This window comes from Mus musculus, chromosome 1 (genome assembly GCF_000001635.26).
Source record: "Mus musculus strain C57BL/6J chromosome 1, GRCm38.p6 C57BL/6J".
In the NCBI taxonomy this organism is placed as follows: Eukaryota; Metazoa; Chordata; class Mammalia; order Rodentia; family Muridae; genus Mus; species Mus musculus.
In genome coordinates, this window is record NC_000067.6 from 19,165,742 (window position 1) to 19,188,214 (window position 22,473).

The 22,473-nt window shown below is 40.2% G+C and overlaps 1 protein-coding gene across 4 annotated transcripts in view; it reads left to right on the forward strand.

Annotated features, from left to right (window-relative positions):
* Positions 1–8,207, forward strand: part of Tfap2d (transcription factor AP-2, delta) — a 70,927-nt gene extending 62,720 nt beyond the window's left edge. For 2 of the 4 annotated variants that reach the window (NM_001379074.1, NM_001379073.1), the window contains one exon: positions 218–8,207. In NM_001379074.1, the coding sequence (NP_001366003.1) occupies positions 218–437 (220 nt within the window). In that variant the 3' untranslated portion in view covers positions 438–8,207. The remainder of the gene's footprint in view (positions 1–217) is intronic. The other 2 variants (NM_153154.3, XM_006495498.3) reach the window with 2 other exon arrangements.
* The last annotated feature ends 14,266 nt before the right edge of the window (positions 8,208–22,473 follow it).

A 22,473-nucleotide genomic window follows, 5' to 3' on the forward strand; every position in this document is an offset into this window, starting at 1 on the left:
TTGCTAATACTTTGTACGCATACATTCTGTCAGCAACAACCCTTTGTCTCAATAGATCCTAAGCTTCTTATGGTCAAGGGTGAGAATTGAATTGTATTGTTTTCCATAATAAACAATGTCACGGAACACAGTGTTTGGTGGAATGTTCTAGATTAAATAAAGGAATTTTTCTGTTCCTAAGTATTCACCTATTTTTCCAACTTCTTCTCATTTCCAGTTTGATCACTCATGGTTTTGGGACACCAGCAATATGTGCAGCTCTAAGCACTTTCCAAACAGTCCTCAGTGAGATGCTTAACTACTTGGAAAAACACACTACTCACAAAAACGGTGGTGCGGCAGACTCTGGCCAAGGACATGCCAACTCGGAGAAAGCCCCGCTGCGGAAAGCTTCAGAGGCTGCTGTGAAAGAGGGCAAAACAGAAAAGACAGACTAGCTGCATCAAACAGAATCTATTTCCAGAGAGTCTTGCTGCTCATATTTTTTTTTCTAATATATACATCATTGAGGGTGACTAATCTTCAGCGGACCAAATCTTTACCCTCCCTGAGCCCTCCATAAAATGAAATCAAAAGTGGAAATGAAAACAAAAAAAAGTAAACAAAAAAATGACAGATCCAAAACAATGAGAAAGAGGAAAACGGCAGTGTAACTATGTGATGGAATTGTCACTTTTTTTTTTGTTGTTGTTATGATAAAACTTCTGTGCACGTACTTGATTGCTCTGAATTATATACACCACAGTTTTCAAGCACTTCTGGACTTCGGAGAGGCAGCACATGCTTTTTCACATATAATTGATGCACTTTCTTATCCAGCTATATAGTTAGGGGTCAGTCAGAGAGCATGACCAAACTGGAGTCTGTCACCAATGACTGCTGCTCCAGTCTTCCCTGACTTAACTCCCCATCACTGAAGAGTGCCTCTTTCTATTAAATAGGCCAATCTGAAATTAACCACTAATACATGTTTGAGGAACTGAAAAGGACAGTCACAAACTTTTTGAGCTGACAGCAGTTCTAAATATTTGATCACCCCAGATTACTGAATTATCCGTGCCTTGGTGGTGTTTAAAAATTCCAGAAACTGTCTCCCTTCCTTTCCTCTTAGCTCCCCTTTCCCATTTCTAAGAACATAATCAAAAGACTTATACAACACTGTAGGGATAAGAGATGAACTCTTCCATGCCAACTGCACAGTTCAAAGAAACACTGAATTTGGTCAATGGGGTATACAGATGCAGAGGAGGGGAGCTTTGCCATTATTGGGCTCTCTGTCAAATGCAATGACATTATTTTGCCTAAAAATTATGAGAATAGGAGGAGGGTATTTCTGATCAGTCCTGCCTTTAAGACATGGGACCCCCTTCAAAGTGCTGGTGGCAATGATTGTGTGGTTGAAGTGAGAGCCATGTTTTTGCGCTTCTATGCTATTTCTACCTGTTCCACATGTTCTAAACTTTTAGAGGCACAAAAGCACCCTGGCTGTGTTCAATAAAGAAAGCAAACAGAATAATTAGAGAAGACTTTTGCTTTTCAGATGTTTTCTCTTTTTTCCCATAGCTTGTTATAGCTTTTTTACCTTTCATTTAAGACACTACAAACAAGAAGTTCCTGACTGCAAAAGCCAGGGATAATTGAAAGAATGTTTGGTCCACATAAACCTGTATATGTCAAGAAAGTTGGTTGCCACTACATTGTTCTAGCTTTTCTACTGTTAACAATTAAACTTCAATATAGGCAAATAAAAACATAGATCATTATGTAATAAAGTAATTATTTTCATGTGTGGATATTCAACACTTAGTTTAGCATGAAAATATTACCCTCTCATTAACATACTTCAATTATTTTAAAGAGCTCTGCCATATTATAACTTTTTCAAGAATATTAGCATTATAGCTAATGAGAGGAAGTATCTGGAATTTTCATGTATGAATCAAAGAAGCTATTTTTACCTGACATTAATTCTTAAAACCATTATCTTGAGTCTTGTACAGAAATGAACCATAACCACTGAAAACCTAAAGTTTTTAGATTAAATTTATTCAACAGGAGACATGTTTGAAGAATTCCATAACAATAGGATATTATAGTAATACAGTAGAAGAGCTTGAAATAAAAATAAAAGAATTATGATTTCATGTGTTTAGTTCCATTTTTCAATTTTATCATTATTGATGGCTTTAATTTCTTAAGTAAAATAAAGCAAAACCAACATTCTTCCACAATTCCAAATTTCATCAGAAAATGAGTGATACTATGTTACAAGTCTCCCACATTGTAAAATATGCACACAAAACAAAAATAATATTTGAGTTTAGTAAGTGGTAGGAAAGTTACATCTAGATAATGTGGACTACTATATCTGCAATGAAATTTCCACATTAATTGTTCTTTATCGCATTTATTATTAACAATACATTTGTATTTAATGTGGCATTTTAAGATGCATACTGCTAGGTACTTGATGCTATAACCATGGCAAATGTTCACAAATATTCAAATGGAACTCTAGATCTGGCTTATGTTACAAGTCAACTTCTTCACCCTTAGTTGTAACTGGCTTGGATTCAAAACACCTCAGAGGTGGTGTTATTTATTAGCCTTGAAACAAAATGTAACTATAACTACAGTGCATATTATTTACCAGGATTGTGGGTGTTTTAAGAGCCTTCATGAACAGCGCCCACCATTTCACTCTACCAGTCATTAGAACATAATCAAGTTGAAGGACTGGTCCAGTTTAAAATCATCATTTATTATCATATTCTAATATACATTGTTAATACCACCTTTTGCCTTGTATATAATAGGTACTCAACACTTTTTAAATAAATGAGTAAATGAATGTGTGTTTGTTCTTTGTCCAAAGTGGGCCAAAGGACCTTCAAATATTTTATGTTTTCTTTCTCTGCTCAATGTTTCAGTTGAGCTTGCTTCTTTCCCTCCATGGTAATTTACAGTTAAATTTTATTTTGATAAAAAAATTTCATCATAGTACATTAGTGGCATATAGATACATTTAATATGGGACTATATGGAAATCTTCTTTGATATCAACATTTTAATAAAAACAAAGCTAGAATATTATCAGTTTATAATGAAGAAAGACAGTTAACAAGAATATGGTTTTCCATGTTATAAGTAACATATGAGACTGATCAGATTACCAGTTACTCAGACAAAAAATATTGTACAAGCTAATACATTACTAAGGCAAATGAGAATATTTAAACTTGGTGAAGCTAAGTGTCTATACCAAAAGATACTTGCTTTACAGGTGTTTAGATGCTGTAGTCATAGCTTTCATTAGATTTACAATTAGACATGTTTGGTGGCTCTAGAAAGATAAACAAAAACTCTGAATTACTCTCTTCTCTGGAAAGATAGGGCCATGGAAAGACACTGATCTTTCTCCCGTCTGTCTTCTTTGTGGATTCCTTACCATGGGGCATAATCCCTCCTTGGACTTCCAGGTTCTCTGCTTATCCTTTATTGATGGGTATGTAACAAGTAAGGCTGAGCTTGGCAGGGAGAAGCTGCAAGCCTCATAATCCAAAGGTGGCACTTGACCTTTTGCCACCTGGTTCTCTGAGGAGAAATATGTCAATAAATCATCCTTACTAATAATGACTGAAATTAGAAACAATTTTCTTTTTTTAATATACTTTTTATTAGGTATTTATTTTATTTACATTTCCAATGCTATCCCAAAAATCCCCCCCACCCTCCCTCCCCACCCACTCCCACTTCTCAGCCCTGATTTTCTCCTATACTGAGGCATATAAAGTTTGCACGACCAATGGGTCTCTCTTTCCACTGATGGCCGACTAGGCCATCCTCTGATACATATGCAGCTAGAGACACAAGCTCCGGGGGTACTGGTTAGTTCATATTGTTGTTCCACCCATAGGGCTGCAGACACCATTGCATACACTAGCAAGATTTTGCTGAAAGGACCCAGATATAGCTGTCTCTTGTGAGACTATGCAAACACAGAAGTGGATGCTCACAGTCAGCTATTGGATGGATCCCAGGTCCCCCAATGGAAGAGCTAGAGAAAGAAACCATTTTCTATTTGCTTCCTTTTGTGCTTCGTTTTAAGCATGTTAGATGACTGAAATTTTGTAAACTGGATCAAAGAATGAGTGTGTTTTCTTCTTACCAAAGGCAATGCATGAGAAGCAGCAAGGCCTAATGGCTGATAGTACCACTCTGAGACCAAGATACCTGGGATCAAATGAGGAGTCTTTGTTTAGTATGGTGTGATCTTAAACAAATCATTGGACTTCCCTATGCCTTTGACTCTTCCCCTCTGTGAAAGGAAAATAATACTAGTTATCTACTCAAAGAACTACTATCAGAACTGCTTCTTTTGTGCTCTCTGAGAACACTTGCCAGATTTCACCTCAGTGATGCTGGTCTCTTCTTCATCACCACTAATTTCTTAACTCCAGATAACCAGCATCAGTTATCTCAGTAATCCCTTTTATTCTAGTCTCTAAAGCCAGAGCCACATAGCCAAAGCTGTTGAGTTTTGCTGCTTGCTGGGGCTGGAACACGATGCCCCCTTGTTTTATCTATCACATTATCACCAGCTTTTTGTTTTCCAACTCTTTCACTGCCTAAGCTTGGCTGTCCTGGAACTTGTTGGGTAGACTGACTTTGAACTCAAAGATCTACACATGTGTTTCCTAAGCACTGGGATTAAAGGTGTTATCCACCAAGCCCGGATTTAAGGTTTTCTTCACCTAGAACTTGCTCTTTTCTAGGCTGGCCTTGATCTCAGAGATCTGCTTGGCTTTGCCTCCTGGGATTAAAGTCTTGTACTACCATGCCTGAACCTAAACTTAGCTGGGTGGGATCTTGCCCCAAGATCACTACTCCTTTAATTCAATTTAATATTTTTGAACACAGGATTCAGCTCCATTTCACTTTCTGGTGCCCCTATAATACTCAAACCATATATTTTGTATTTTTCCTTTCTCAACTTTCTCCTTTTCATTAAAATGCTCTTTATAACAGTGAACTTTAGTAGCCACACAACAGAATTTACACCAGGCTATTTTGAGACTTCCTTTTTCAAAGCAATCAATCTAAATATCCTTCCCTTAGCTTCAGGCAGAATTTTTATACAATGGCAAAAGCAGCCACATTTTTCCCCAAAATACCACAAAAACAGGCTTTAGGCCACATATTGAAATTCTTCTTCATTGAAACCGCTTGGGCCAGGTCAGCACAGTTCAAACCTCTCACAGCAACAAAGATCCATATTTTTTCTAGGGTATCCCAGTAAGTTCCATTTAAAGTATTCCAATGCTTTCCAAATCCAAAGCCCCCCAAATCCACATTCTTTCATATAAAAACACCATCAGGCCGATCACAGCAATACCCCAGTCCCTAGTGCCAATTTCTGTATTAGTTAGTATTCTATTGCTTTGAACAGACGCCATGACCAAGTCAACTTTTTTAAAGGATGACATTTAATTGGGGCTGACTTATAGGTTCAGAGGTTCAGTCCATTACCATTAAGGCAGGAGCATGGCAGCATCCAGGTAGGCATGGTTCAGGAGCTGAGAGTTCTGCATCTTCATCTGAAGACTGCTAGCAAAATACTGGCTTCCAGGCATCTAGGATAAGGATCTTAAAGCCCACACCCACAGTGACACACCTACTCCAACAAGGCTGCACCTACTCCAACTGGGTCACATCTTCTAATAGTGCCACTCCCTGGACTAAGCATATACAAACTATCACACTGTTCTATTCATAATAGCCATAAATAAACAATCTAGGGTCTGTCAACAGATGAATAGATGGAAAAAATGTGGTATGTTTACACAATGGATTATTACTCAGCTGTTAACAAATGAAATTATGAAATTTACATGTAAATGAATGCAACTAGAAAAAAAAGTCAGAGGAACACTCCTCCACTGCTGGTGGGATTGCAAGCTTGTACAACCACTCTGGAAGTCAGTCTGGAGGTTCCTCAGAAAATTGGACATAGTACTACCGGAAGATCCAGCAATACCTCTCCTGGGCATATACCCAGAAGAAGTTCCAACTGGTTATAAGAACACATACTCCACTATGTTCATAGCAGCCTTATTTATAATAGCCAGAAGCTGGAAAGAACCCAGATGTCCCTCAACAGAAGAATGGATACAGAAAATGTGGTACATTTATACAATTGAGTACTACTCAGCTATTAAAAACAATGGATTTATGAAATTCTTGGACAAATGGATGTATCTGGAGGATATCATCCTGAGTGAGGTAACCCAATCACAAAAGAAGTCATTAGATATGCACTCACTGATAAGTGGATATTAGCCCAGAAACATAGAACACCCAAGATACAATTTGCAAAACACAAGAAAATCAAGAAGAAGGAAGACCAATGGGTGGATACTTCATTCCTTCTTAGAATAGGGAACAAAATACCCATGAAAGGAGTTACAGAGACAGAGTTTGGAGCTAAGACGAAAGGATGAACTATCCAGAGCATACCCCACCCGGATCCATCCCATAATCAGTCACCAAACCCAGACACTATTGCATATGCCAGAAAGATTTTGCTGAAGGGTCCCTGTTATAGCTGTCTCATATGAAGCTATGCCAGCACCTGGCAAATACAGAAGTGAATGCTCACAGTCATCTATAAGATGGAACACAGGGCCCCCAATGGAGGAGCTAGAGAAAACACCCAAGGAGCTGAAGGGGTCTGCAACCCTATAGGTGGAACAACAACATGAACTAAACAGTATCCCCTAAAGCTCATGTCTCTAGCTGCATATGTAGCAGAAGATGGCCTAGTCGGCCATCATTGGGCCCCTTGGTATTGCAAACTTTATATGCCCCAGTACAGGGGAATGCCTGGGCCAAGAAGCAGGAGTGGGTGGGTAGGGGAGCAGGGCAGAGGGAGGGTATAGGGAACTTTCGTGATAGCATTTGAAATGTATATAAAGAGAATATCTAATTTAAAATAAAGAAAGAAAAAAAGTCATCCTGAGTTAGGTAACACTGTCTCAGAATGACTAATATGAGATGTATTCACTTATGTATGGAAGTCAATGATAACCAGGTAACAAGCCATAGAACCATAGAGGTTAGGTATAGAATGAGGGACTAGGTGCTACAGATAGATCTCCCTAGAAAAGGGAAATAGAATAAATACGTATGGGAATAGAATTCAAAGATCCATTGGGCAATGGGACAAAAGAGAGGGACAAGAGAGTGAACATGGTAAGGAGAAACAACTAAAATTAAGAGCCATTTGAGTGGTAGTATGAAAACCTAATACAGTAGTAACTTCCTAAAGTATACACACATATGAAGGTAATCTAAATGAAATCATCAAATAAGAGGGGAGTCAGAGTCCCAAATGGCTATCTCTTGTCACCAAATGACAAATCTTTTGGGTTATATATAATTAAATTGTTGGCCAAAGGGGTCCCATGGAAATCCCTACACAAACAAGGCTGTTGCCAAGATAATAAGTTGCTCTCCACAAACTGACAGCAAGGCCACACAGCTGAAGAAAACACCTCCGCAACTTGTAATTTTTCCCCCACTTATTCTGAAAGCAAGCTCAGGACTTTCAGTTTTTATGGCTTGTACCCAGTAAGCATTGGACAAACCAAAACCTTTTGCTCCTCAAATATTTGTTTTAACTTTATTGTTTGTCATAACCAATGGTATAAGGAGTAATTGAGCAATTCTCTGTCCTGGTTGAATGACAGAAATACAGGTACGTAATGAAGTTATAATGTTAATTTCCCCAGTATAATCTGCATCTACAACTTCTAGAGCAGTCATCAATCCTGCCATAGTGGCACTGCTTCTTCCCAGTAACAATCCTACAGTCCCTGACAACAACGGACCACATATTCCAGTAGGAAGAGACTGCATCCTCATTTCAGGAGTTAATACTGTGTAGGTGGAGGGACTGAGGTCAACTCCTGTGCTGCCTGATTGGCTCAGAAAAGATTCTGAAAGGACTGTTCTGCTGAGGAATGAACTGCATTGCCCTATAACATAGTTTCAGGGCCCTCTTTTGCTTCCGAGTGAGGAAATATATTACAGTAACCATGATGAGAAATAAGTGTACTGCTCTTTTGAAATATGTGGTTAATCACAGACTGTCATCTAATCTGTTACATACTGTATTTTTCACCCTGAATAAAAGTAATTTTAACACACACACACAAAAAGAGGATTTCCTAAGTCATCACTCTCAGACCTGCATTCGTTAGACTAATGTGTCCCTCTCCTTCATTTAGGACAGTGCCCTGGTGTCTTAGTCAGGGTTTCTATTCCTGCACAAACATCATGACCAAGAAACAAGTTGGGGAGGAAGGGGTTTATTCAGCTTACACTTCCGTACTGCTGTTCATCACCAAAGGAAGTCAGGACTGGAACTCAAGCAGGTCAGAAAGCAGGAGCTGATGCAGAGACCATGGAGAGATGTTCCTTACTGACTTGCTTCCCCTGGCTTGCTCAGCCTGCTCTCTTATAGAACCAAGACTACCAGCCCACAGATGGTCCCACCCACAAGGAGCTTTTCGCTCTTGATCACTAATTGAGAAAATGCCTTACAGTTTTATCTCATGGAGGCATTTCCTCAACTGAAGCTCCTTTCTCTGTGATAACTCCAGCTGTGTCAAGTTGACACAAAACTAGCCAGTACAATTGACCCCTTGTCAACTTGACACACAAACACATCACTAGTAAGTGTCAACCCTTACATTCTTATTCATCCCCAAGGTCTAAATAACTTGAAACGTCCCACAGTCTTTACATATTCTTAAAATTTCAATCTCTTTAAAATATCCATCTCTTTTAAAATCCAAAACATCCCACAGAGATCTTAACACCAAATGGATCTTCTAGCCCAAAGTTCCAAAGTTCTTCCACAGTCCTCCCCAAAACATGGTCAGGTTGTCACAGGAATAATCCCACTATGCTGGTACCAATTTGTTTTAGTCATAGACCCCCTCACCTTCTAGCCTTGTATTTACACTTAGTCAAGTTAGAAATCATTACTCCACTACAGCTATCTTCCCACCTTAATCTTGTATTGCTTCATGCTGTGTTAGAAACTTGATGGCTAAAAAAAAAAAAAAAAAAAAACTCAATCAGTATCAAGTTAGAATTACACATTTTCATATGTCCCACATCCAGCCAAATGTTGACTGGAGGACCAGGTATGGTAGTGCATACTTTTAATCCTGGCACTCAGGAGGCTTAAGCAGGCAGAGCTTTGTGGGTTTGAGTCAAGCCTGGTCTACAGGGCGAGTTTCTTGTTAGCCAGAAATACATGGTGTTTAAAAAAATGGACTGGGTTCTCTACTTTCTGCTTATTTGTTTGTAAGGCTAATGATTGTTGGACAGTCTTGCTGCTTTCTGGAGGCTCCCAGAAAAGTGTACTTTCAATTCATGGCAAAATGTATAACTTTGTGGCTATAGGAATAAGGTGTTCTTGGTGCTGCCAGGAAACATCAGCAGAAGCTCCCACATTCTAACTCTGGTCTTGGTATCCTTGAGCAATTTCATCCTCAAACTCAAAATCAGTGCACAAAATATCTCTGCCTTATGCATCAAAAGATGGCCTAGTCGGCCATCACTGCAAAGAGAGGCCCATTGGACTTGCCAACTTTAGATGCCCCAGTACAGGGGAACGCCAGGGCCAAAAAGGGGGAGTGGGTGGGTAGGGGATTGGGGGGTGGATATGGGGGACCTTTGGGATAGCATTGAAAATGTAAACGAGGAAAATACCTAATAAAAAAATTTTTAAAAAAATATCTCTGCCTTTAACAGGATCACATGTGGCTGCAGAGCTCTTCCAGAGGTTCTGAGTTCAATTCCTGATTTGCCTGAGACGATGTGGTAAGACATAATACACATGGTATCAATGTCCAGCATCCATATAATAGCTCACAGCAGTCTGTAACTCCAGTTCCAGAGGATCAGATGTACTCTTCTCACCTCAGTGGGTCCGGCCATCCAGTGAGATGACAACTGAATCATGAGAAACACCATGTTGGAGGGGAAGCACAAACCTTTATACTGGATTGAATGAAGAACCGAAGGGTGAATAGAGGACATGCAGCCCTGGGTGAAAAAGCATTGCTATTGGAGGAACATCATGAGATCTTCACAGAAGCTGGAAATAGCTTTGTGTGTATAGAACTCTCAGAGGCTACTGAGCCAGGAGAAAGTTAGTATGAATGGAAGTGGGGGTATGGAGATGCAGAAGGGGTCGAAGCTCTAAAGCCTTAATTGAGGATCCTGTGTATAACCACAGAAGGGACTCGGGAAGCCATTAGAATCCAAAAGTGATGAAATCCAACTTGTTTACCATACCTAGAAGTCTCCTAACATTCTAACACTTGTGGTTTCTAACAATTGTGCCATTTTTTTCTTCTACCCTCATTTATATTTGAAAAAATGGTGAGCTATCTGGGGAGCTAGGAAATAAACATCTTAAGATGTTATTAAAAAGATGTTATTACAGAGAGAGTAAGTGGACCCTAACCCTAACCCTAACCCTAACCCTAACCCTAACCCTAACCCTAACCCTAACCCTAACCCTAGACACTGGACCATGGGAAAGATGATCCTCTTATTTAAAAAGCTGAGTTGCTGTGGCCTCAAGAAAGATAATCAGCCAAAGAGCAGCATAGTGCCACAAAACCACAGTTTCTACACTCACTGGAAGGCCACTTATTTATTATAGATTTTTTTAAAAAATAAAGACTAATATATTTGCAGGCATCTGCTTCTTGTTTCTTCTGTGGATTCTTTAGAAATTAAACATAGTTCTTTTGATTATATTTGAAAGAAATATAAGTCAAGAGTACTGAATGTGGGGGCTGGTGAGATGGCTCAGTGGGTAAGAGCACCCGACTGCTCTTCTGAAGGTCCGGAGTTCAAATCCCAGCAATCACATGGTGGCTCACAACCATCTGTAACAAGATCTGATGCCCTCTTCTGGAGTGTCTGAAGACAGCTGCAGTGAACTTACATATAATAAATAAATAAATCTTTAAAAAAACAAAAAGAGTACTGAATGCACCTAAACCGTTAAATTTACCATATATATGAACTTCATAATGTGTCTTCAAAGTGGGAAAAAGAAGAATTGTATAAGGCATCAAACGTGTTAATAAAAACAAACCCGAGTTGAGTTGCTGAGTGAATTAATTGACCTACAACAATGTCATAAGGGATGCAGGCCCCCTGCAATGGGAGAGGAGGGCTCTTGACTCAGGATGAGAATGGCTCCAAATCCAGGTCCCGGCAGAAATGTGGTGAAATAAAGGTTCTTATTCAGAGCAGCCTGTGTGTGGAAACATGTCGTAATCGTCTCTGAAACAGGGGTAGGGGATGGAAGGTGTGCCTGTTGCCTTGGGAAGGGTATCAGCATCCGATGCAAGTCATTCCAGCCAGGCACAAGGGAAGGAAGACTTCTCTGTTGCTTTTTTTATTTTTTTAACTATGAAAATGGAGCTTAGTAAAGCATAACACTGTCACATGAATGACACAGGGTAGAAATTTCTGGAAAGTTTCAGCCCATCTTATTAGTTAGTATCCTTCAATAAGAGGTCCCTTGATATTCCTATCACATCACAAGTACAACTTAAACCAAAATTGGCCTTAAACTGAACACAGTCTTCTACTTCTGGTAAATTCTACTGCTCTGTTGACATTTTCCATAGTAAAACTCACTCCCTGAAATTGTCTTCTTTTCTTTCTAAAGATAGTGCCCAATGCAATGGGTTTCATTATGGCATTTTCATATACACTTTGCCCTTATTGGCCCTTCCTCAAATCCCTGAACCTCCTTCCTGCTGATCTTCAACCCTGCAATAGCCACTTTCCCCTGCACCTTTCTTTAAAAATATTACTTTTTACATTTTAGTGACTCTTTATTTCTGTAATGGTGGAACATGGATTAAAATATTAATACATATTGGCTAAATAATAAAGTTGTTGGATTATAAATGTTATATTATAAAATTTTCGGCATTTTTTTTTTTTAGATAGAGTCTCACTATGTAGACTTGGCTGGCCCGGAACTCACAGAGATCTGCTTGCCTCTACCTTCTGAGTGTTAAGATTAAAGGTGTGTGCCACCAAGCCCCTAAAAATGTAATTCTTCATAATATTTTCCCATTACTTTGGAGACCTAGCAGAGTAAAGAGTCCTAAGAACAGTCTTTTCCATTTTTACAACTCTTGGAACAGCCCAAATTTTCAGTGGCATAATTACAGCATTTGTTACAGTGAGCTACTCAGCCAGACACTCTAGCAACTCAGGTTCTTCAAAGTCATTGTGGTTAGAGAGAGTCCTGGATGCCACACGAGCTCACCTCTCAGTCAGACAAAAGTAACAGAAGTGATGTCAGCTCAAGGGCTCACTCAGCAGTTACCTAAAGGGCTTCTTTGCCCTGGGAAACCGTTCCTAAATTCCCTCTGGACCCTTGTTCTTCCATTCACTGCTTCCTCCACTTCCAGCATTAGTCTCACCTCGGCTGAGAAGCAACTGAGTCACAACTTGATATAATCCACCTGCTCCAGAGCTGGCACTCTCTCGGAGTTTGTTAAAACTTTATAAAGAGAAGCTGAATCAGCTGGAGTCTTTATTGGTAGAGAGGTGTACGTGGGATGGACTGAGAACAACCATGACCAAACAGGAGATAGGGTCAAAGATGGGGGCTAAGAGAGAATTCTGTAGGTCTTGTATGCTTTTAGGTTTGCATGAGCAGCAAACACATTGGAAACATATTATCCAGGTATTAGAGTTTGGAGAAAGAATTCCAACCATAGAGATAGTCTTTTGGTTTTCATTTTAAATGCTTCCTCAATCCCAAATAAAATGAACTAGTAAGATGAAGGTTTTGGGGAGTTTTTTAGTAACGAGAAGGTATAAGTTTACTTTACTAAATAAGTTTATAAATTTAGGAGAATATTTATATTGCCTGAAACAGGTTCCACAAAGGACTGCAGCTCATATAGCATTTAAATGCAGGAAGTAATTAAAAGTATCAATTTTTTTGAAAGGGGAAATAAGGTGATAATTAAAAATAATTTCTGAGGTGCAAAGATGACTTAGGAGTTAAGAGCACTGGATGCTCTTCCAGAGGATCTGAGCTCAATTTACGTCACCCACATAGCAGATCACAGCTGTCTCTAACTCCTGTTTCAGGGCATCTGACACCTTCACACAGGCAGGCATGCAAGCCAAACACCAATGGACATTTAAAAATAAAAGCAAATATGAAAAAATTCTGCCCTGATTCATAACAACAATAAATGTAACTTACTGTTTTTCCTTAAATTTTTTTTCCCCACAAGAAACTCTCAAGTTTTTGTGTACAAACAGAAATGGAAATAATGATTTGCTTCTCAGCAGCTTTATCAGTTCCCCGTGTCTGTTTACACTACAGAGTGTATTATACTGCCCTCTGCTGGAGAATGAGGTGAATGCTCACTTTTCACGCATGTCTCACCTAAGATTTATCCTGATGTGGAAAAATAGGTTGGGTGGCAGACAGACAGACAGAAAAGTAAATAAATAAAACAGTTTTAAATTGGCGTGTGTGTGTGTGTGTGTGTGTGTGTGTGTGTGTGTGTGTGTGTGTGTGTGTATGAGAGAGAGAGAAATGAGAGACAGAGACAGAAAGACAGAGAGAGAGAGACTAAGAGACAGAGAGAGACAGAGACACAGAGAGAGTTTGTGTGAGTCCTGTGCATATAGGTGTCCAAAGATGCCAAAATTCCTGGAACTGAAATTATAGGTGACTATAAACCATTCGATCTGGAGGGAACTTAACTTATGTCCTCGGCCAGAACAGTAAGTGCTCTTAACCAGTGAGCCATCTCTGAATCCTCCAAATGTAGTTGTTGATCCTTGTATAATAGACCATAAATAAAATAGTGAAGAATGGGGAAGTTGAGGCAAGGAAGAGGAGAAAAGAAGAGATGGGAGGGGAGGCGAAGAGTGTTCTAACTCTGACTCAGCATTGTCCTCTCAGACAGTGGGCTAGAAACTACGATGCATTTCCTATTTTAATTAGTTTCCTACCCATACCCCAGCTTTAACAAGGACTATGCTGTTAGAGCAAGTGCTTTCACACTATGCATGGTGCACTGAGATGCCCAAGAGAAGCTCTGTGGGTGACCTCATCACAGAAACGAGGACCTTAACACCCAGAGAGTAAGGCACATTTCAGAGGTTGTAAATAAACATGAAGTCATGATTCAAGGCTAGAGCTATGAGCTTTACCTCTTTCCCCTAAACCCTGTGAACTGTCTCCTGTCTTCTCTAAATCTAATTTTGCTCATTGTGAAGTCATAGTAAAGAAGCCTATCTGACTGGGTCTGGATTAGCACATCAAGAGTGGGAAGATAAATTATGAGACCTGAGAGGTGCTGCAAAAAATACCATTGGTACTGGTATTGTGTTATGAACAACTGGTGTTTGTAGACATTTCATATTTATTGAGTTTCTAGAAGCAGGAACTGGCTTCATAGAGCTACCAGGAAATCTTCCTGCATAGATCCTGTGATAGTTTCAATGAAAATAGGACCCATAGGCCCACAGGGAGTAGCACTATTAGGCAGTGTGGTCTTGTTAGTGTAGGTGTGGCCTTGTTGGAGGAACTGAGGGTGGGCTTTGAGGTTTCAGAAGCTCAAGCCAGGCTCAGTCTCACTCCCTCTGCCTGCTGCCTCTCAATCCAGACGTAGAACTCTCAGCTACATGTCCAGCACCTTGTCTGCCTGCTTCAGACCATGCTTCCCACCCGATAATGGACGAAACCCCTGAATCTGTAAAAGCAACATGAATGAAATGTTTTCCTTTGTTAGAGTTGCCACGGTCGTGTTGTCTCTTCACAATAGAAACCCTCTCCAGAGGAGAAACTAAAAACTATCTCTCCCCTCTCTTCCCTTATTTTAGACGTAATAATAGTGATGCCAAAGAGCCCGAGGCTTGCCCCAAGACTCATAAAGGCTAGACCCAGAACTTATCACCAGATGCCTGTTATTCCAACACACTGTGTTGTCTATGGACACAGCCAGCTGTTTGGCCATTATAGCCTCCTTAAAAATGTGAGGAATCCCAGGTTGCCTTTTCATTGCTGAACTTTTTATTAGCATATCCTAATTGTACAAAAATAGTGGATTTCATTTTGACATTTTTATATATTCACAGAAAATGCTTGGCTCATATTCATCTCTTAGTCTCATTTGTCCCTCTCCCATCAGCCTCCCTTTGACTTAATGTGTCTCTTTTGTGAAATCTATATTCCACATATGAAAGAAAATCTAATATCTGCCTTTCTGGGTTGGCTTATTATATTTAAGAAAATCATCTCTATTTAACATTCATTTCCCTAGAAATAGTTCATTCACCCTTCCTTCTGCTGAATAGTACTCCGTTGTGTATATACTCATTCTTTCTCTATACATCGTGTTTCCCACTCCCTGAACCCCAGGAGGATCATATTCATGGCAAGAGAAGTTCAAGCATGGGCACTAAACTGCTTCACGGCCTCTTGCTGAAAGCTTTGTTAAATACGAAACACCTGGCCTGACTCCCCACTTACCATATTAACTGAATCAGCATTTATAGAGGTAAAGTCGAGAATTTGTACTAAACTCATATCCATGACTGAGATATTTTCACGTTTGGGTGCCTGTACCCCCAGATCTGCACTTTTATGTGTTGATTCCTTGATTTTATTATTTTGTTGTCTATTCTAACTCCTATTTTCTGCTCCTGCTCCTCACCTAGTTATCTATCTATCTACATATCTATCTTTATCTGTGTCTCTGTGTCTGTCACTCTCTGTGTCTGTCTCTCTCTCCCTCTGTCTCTTCCCCTCCCTCTCCCCCTCCCCTTTTCCCTCTCAGTCTGTCTCTCTCCTTCTCCACCCCTCTCTATGCTGGGTACATTTTGTCAGATTGACTCAAATGTAAACATTAATGGGAAGAGGGGATTTCAGTTAAGAAATTTGGACCTGCCTCCATCGGACTGGCCTGTCCAGTGCCCTCCTGTTTTGAGCTTTCACACCTCCTGTCTGTCTTAAGCACTTGACACAGCCCTTCCAAAGAAACATGTTATTCTCCTGCCAATTTCTCCTCCTTCCTTCCTTCCTTCCTTCCTTCCTTCTATTCTTTTTTTCTGTCCATTTTATTTTATTTTGAGGCAAGGTTTCTCTGTGTTGCTTTGGCTGTTCTAAATTCCCTCTATACATCAGGCTGGCCTCCAGTCAGTTCTTATAAGTCCAGTGCTTCACCATGTGTATGGTGTACATCAGCTGTTAGGCATATAATTATATGCTTCATTTGTAAACTCTGATGCAATAGGGTTTTGTGACTCTAACTTGGAAACTTTGAGGGGATTACCAGTTTGGATCACATCCCATGATGCTCATAAACCTACATTGGATATCTTAATTTGTTTTTCAAAGAATATTGAATTTTTATCCCTATAAATATCTCCAGAGAGGAGATTCACAACTTGTCAATCATGGTGAATTATTAATATGGGGGAAATTGATTGCAGAAAGTTCAAAGGTCAAAGAATCTGACCCTCAAACTCTAAATCAACCAGGTCTAAATTCAGGTGAGGGTAAAGTTACATTATAGAACTTTTTTTTTTCAAGATTATTAGCCTTCCTTTTTAAAATGAAGTGTTTTAGTGTGTTAAAATGAATTCTATGCTATGCAAGGAAAATTGCAACTTTATTAACTAGTTTCTTGAAGGATCACTCTGCCTACTAACTGAGAACATGAAGAAATCATCCATTCAGAATGGCTACTATCACAAAACCAAATGATCACAGAGCTGGTGAGGACTTGGAAAAGAAGACTTCCTTTCATTAATGGTGGGACTGCACGCTGGTATAACCACTGTCAGAATCAACATGGGAGTTTCTCTGGAAAACCAAAAACTGAACTACATATGACCCAGCTACACCACTACTGGACATATCCCCCCCCCCCAAAAAAAAATCTGTGTCCTAGTATGGAGATGCCTGCATATCCACATTTTTTTTACAGCAGAATTTAAATTAACAAGGAAATGGAACAAACCTACTTATCCATCAGCATATCAATGGGTAATGAAAATGTGTGTGCGTGTGTGTGTGTGTGTGTGTATGTGTATCTGTGTGTATATCTGTGTGTGTATCTGTGTGTATCTGTGTCTTAGTTAGGGTTTTACTGTTATGAAAAAACACCATGACCAAGGCAACTCTGTTTTTGTTTGTTTGGTTTTCAAGACAGGGTTTCTCTGTGTGTAGCTATGGCTATCCTGGAACTCACTCTGTAGACCAGACCAGCCCCGGACTCAGAAATCCTCCTGCCTCTGCCTCCCAAGTGCTGGGATTAAAGGTGTGCATCACCACTGCCCGGCCCCAAGACAACATTTAGTTGGGGCTGGCTTACAAGTTCAAAGATTCAGTCCAGTATCATCAAGTGTCTAGGCATGACAGTGTCTAGGCAGGCATGGTGCAGGAGAAGCTGAGAGATCTACATCTTCATCTAAAGGCTGCTAGCAGAGTATTGATTTCCAAGGAGCTAGGATAGGGGTCTTAAGTCCATGCCCACATTGACACACCTATTCCAATAGGGATGCACCTCCTAATAGTACCACTCGCTGGCCCAAGCATACACAAACCATCACAGTATAGATAGATAGATAGATAGATAGATAGATAGATAGATAGATACGTACATACATACATACATACAGCAATCTTATTCAATCATAAATCTGCAGAAAAATGAATGGATCTACAAAGTATTTTACTAAGTGTCTTAGTCAGGGTTTCTATTCCTGCACAAACATCATGACCAAGAAGCAAGTTGGGGAGGAAAGGGTTTATTTGGCTTACACTTCCATACTGCTGTTCATCACCAAGGAAGTCAGGACTGGAACTCAAGCAGGTCAGGGAGCAGGAGCTGATGCAGAGGCCATGGAGGGATGTTCTTTACTGGCTTGCTTCCCCTGGCTTGCTCAGCCTGCTCTCTTATAGAACCAAGACTACCAGCCCAGAGATGGTCCCACCCACAAGGGGCCTTTCCCTCTTGATCACTAATTGAGAAAATGCCTTACAGTTGTATCTCATGGAGGCATTTCCTCAACTGAAGCTCCTTTCTCTGTGATAACTCCAGCTGTGTCAAGTTGACACAAAGCTAGCCAGTACAATTGACCCCTTGTCAACCTGACACACAAACACATCACTAGTAAGCCTCAACCCTTACATTCTTATTCATCCCTAAGATCTTAAATAATTTTAAAAGTCCCACAGTCTTTACATATTAAAAGTTCAATCCTTTAAAAATATAAAATGTCTTTTAAAATCCAAAGTCTTTTTATAATTAAAAGTCTCTTAACTGTGGGCTCCACTAAAATATTTTCTTCCTTCAAGAGGGAAAAATATCAGGACACAGTCACAATCAAAAGCAAAATTAAACTCCAACTCTCCAATGTCTGGGATCCAACTCACGATCTTCTGGGCTCCTCCAAGGGCTTGGGTCACTTCTCCAGCCATGTTCTTTGTAGCACATTCGTCATCCTCTAGGCTCCAGATGCCTGTACTCCACTGCTGCTGCTGCTCTTGGTGGTCATCTCATGGTACTGGCATCTCCAAAACACTGCATGACCCCTTCAGTCCTGGGCCGTCAATTGCAACTGCGGCTGCACCTTCACCAATGGCCTTCCATGGCCTCTCACAGAGCCGAGCCTCAGCTGCTCTGCGTGACCCCTTCATGCCTTCAAAACCAGTACCACCTGGGTGACCCTTACACATTACCAAGCCCCGCTGCAGCAGTACAACCTTGGCTATCTCTGGAACACGTCCTCTTTGTGCTTTCAGAAAACACTTTCCAGATGTCACCTCAACGATGCTGGTATCTTTTTAATCACCGCTAATTTCTTAGCTCCAACTAGCCAGCATCAATAGTTCCAGTAATGCAAAGGTTTTGCTTTAGTAGTTCTGGTATCCTGTTAATCACAGCTGATTCTTCAGCCCCAGCTAACCAGAACCACAGAATAATCAAACTCCAAAATAGCAATGACCCTGAAAAGAGTCTTTAATTTTCCCTCTGAAATTTCACAAGCCAAGCCTCCATCTTCTGCCCTGTTCTCAACGTTATCTTCCAAGCTTCTACACAACATCTGACAGAGCTCTTAACACCAAATGGATCTTCTAGCCCGAAGTTCTAAAGTCCTTCCACAGTCCTCCCCAAAACATGGTCTGATTGTCACAGGAATACCCCACTCTTCTGGTATCAATTTGTCTTAGTCAGGGTTTCTATTCCTGCACAAACATCATGACCAAGAAGCAAGTTAGGGAGGAAAGGGTTTATTCAGCTTACACTTCCATACTGCTGTTCATCACCAAGGAAGTCAGGACTGGAACTCAAGCAGGTCAGGGAGCAGGAGCTGATGCAGAGGCCATGGAGGGATGTTCTTTACTGGCTTGCTTCCCTTGGCTTGCTCAGCCTGCTCTCTTATATAACCAAGACTACCAGCCCAGAGATGGTCCCACCCACAAGGGGCCTTTCCCCCTTGATCACTAATTGAGAAAATGCCTTACAGCTGGATCTCATGGAGGCATTTCCTCAACTGAAGCTCCTTTCTCTGTGATAACTCTAGCTGTGTCAAGTTGACACAAAGCTAGCCAGTACACTAAGTAAGGTAACTCACAAAGACAGATACGTCATGTGCCAACTTGGACACAGTTTTTATATTTTTTATATAATATTTTGAATGTCCCTATACACACCAAGCATCCACTGCAACCTATACTACTAAACAGGAGGAAGAAAGAGAAAACAAGACTTAGATTCTAGTCCTCAATTTCCAACTTATTCCCTGTGACCTATTCCATCAGTGTCATCTTTGTAGCTCAGCTTCCCATTTACAATTTCTGTGTGCCTTTATCTACCTAATTCAAGTGTTTTGAAATGTAATAAAATATCATGGACATAGAAGATGATATACCCAAAATCAAGACACAGTTTGGGTGGGAGGGAGGGTGGATGGATGGATGGATGGATAGATAGATAGATAGATAGATAGATAGATAGATAGATAGATAGATAGACAGACAGACAGACAGACAGACAGACAGACACTAAAGAAATGGCTCTGTAGTGAAGAATATACTGTTTTGGCAAAAGATCTTTGTTTTGTTCCACTCACCTACATCAGGTGACTCACAACTACTTGCAACTCCAGTTCTAGGATACCCAACACCCTGTTCTGTTGTCCATGGGTACTGATGCACACGGTGCACCCACTGACACCCAGGCATGCATGCATACATATGGAATAAATTTTTAAATAAATATATAAGTAAATAAGATTGGAGTGTAGCTCAGTTGTGGAATGTGTTCAGATTGCTCTGTAGTACTGCAGGAGAAAAACCATGACTAAGTAAGAAAAGCCTAGAGATAGGACTCAAGAGCAGTGATACAGTGATGAAAGCAGATTAATTAGGGATGGGAGCAATAATCAGATAAGTAAAGGACATGGAAAAACAGACTTCCAGACAGGTTTGATGTAACACCTGTCAGCAGAGGTCTCCAGCTGGGAGCAGAGCTGTTGACAGGGTTAAAATGTAGCCAACACGGAATGCCAATTTTCTGTATATTTCAGAACAAACATGTGCTGTCATAGTTCATCCCTTTAAAAACTTAGCAGCCTCTCCTTGCCAGGCCTACTTAATTAATAATGTCTTTAAAGAAATAGGAGAACTCCATATGCCCCTATGTACCTGAATAAATGTTTTACCATTAGCCCTCTGGACCCTCTGTCAGTTCCTGTCTTTGAGAACACACAAAGGAAGCAACACCCTTAATTTAACTTTCCCCTCTGAGGAAACCTATGTCTATTATGTAATTTTTGGCATCAGGAGAGCCAAAGTTGAAAGACTATTCATATTAAGTGTCTGCAGAAACTATGTTATTACATCTCTCAAGGTAATGACCCTCACTTAGGGGGAGATTTAACTGAAAACTCAAAATATCAATGTTTCACATGAGAAAAAAATATTTCCATTAAGTAAGAGAATTCCAAGGATATTTCAGAGTTGATACACCAGTCATCCGTGGTGTAGGATCACTCTGCCCTTCAGCTTCACTTCCGAGATTTGAGGATTAGTACAGGGTTTAAGGGTTAGTACAGGGTCAAAGATGGCTGCATGATACATACCATGCAGAGAACAGAAAATAAGGAAAGAGGCATGCCTCCTTTGGCTGAGATGCATTCAGCTGAGTACACCCCCATTGAACATACTTCCCGAAGTCTCAGATCTATAGTTTGTTGGTTGTAGACCTCTATGACCATCTGAAATTGGGAAAGGCAAGAGTAATTGTGTATAGTCCTTTACTGTCTTTTTATGCGTACTCTCACCATGTAGGTCAAACAAGTAGGCTACCCCTGGTGATCCAGCTGCGAATGTCCTTCACTTACTTTGTAAGTCTAAGATACTCTCTTATCACCTCTCTCTTCGCCTTTTGATTTGCAAATAGTATCTTGGATATTCTAAGTTTCTGGGCTAATATCTGCTTAATAGTGAGTGCATGTCATGTGTGTTCTTTTGTGATTGGGCTACCTCACTCGGGATGATATCCTCCAGATACATCATTTTGCTTATGAATTTCATGAACTCATTGTTTTAGATTGCTGAGTAGTACTCCGTTGTGTAAATGTATCACATTTTCTGTATCCATTTCTCTGTTGAGGGTCATCTGTGTTTTTTCCAGATTCTGGCTATTATAAATAAGGCTGCTATGAACATAGTGGAGCATGTGTCCTTATTACAAGTTGAAACATCTTCTGTGTATATGCGCAGGAGAGGAGTTGCTGGATCCTCCGGTAGTACTATGTCCAATTTTCTGAGGAACTACCAGACTGACTTCCAGAGTGGCTGTACCAGCTTGTAATCCTACCAACAATGGATGAGTGTTCCTCTTTCTCCACATCCTCACCAGCATCTGCTGTCACCGGAATTTTGATCTTAGCCATTCTGACTGGCGTGAGGTGGAATTTCAGAGTTGTTTCAATTTGCATTTCCCTAATGATGAAGGATGTTGAACATTTTTTTCAGGTGCTTCTCAGACATTTGGTATTCCTCAGTTGAGAATTCTTTGTTTAGCTCTGTACCCATTTTTAATGGGGTTATTTAATTTTCTGGAGTCCACCTTCTTGAGTTCTTATTATATATTGGATATTAGTCCCCTATCTGATTTAGGATTGGTAAAGATCCTTTCCCAATCTGTTGGTGGCCTTTTTCTCTTATCGAAAGTGTCTTTTGCCTTATGGAAGCTTTGCAATTTTATGAGGTCCCATTTGTCAATTCTTGATCTTACAGCACAAATCACTGCTGTTCTGTTCAGATTTTTTTCCCCTATGCCCATATCTTCGATGCTTTTCCCCACTTTCTCC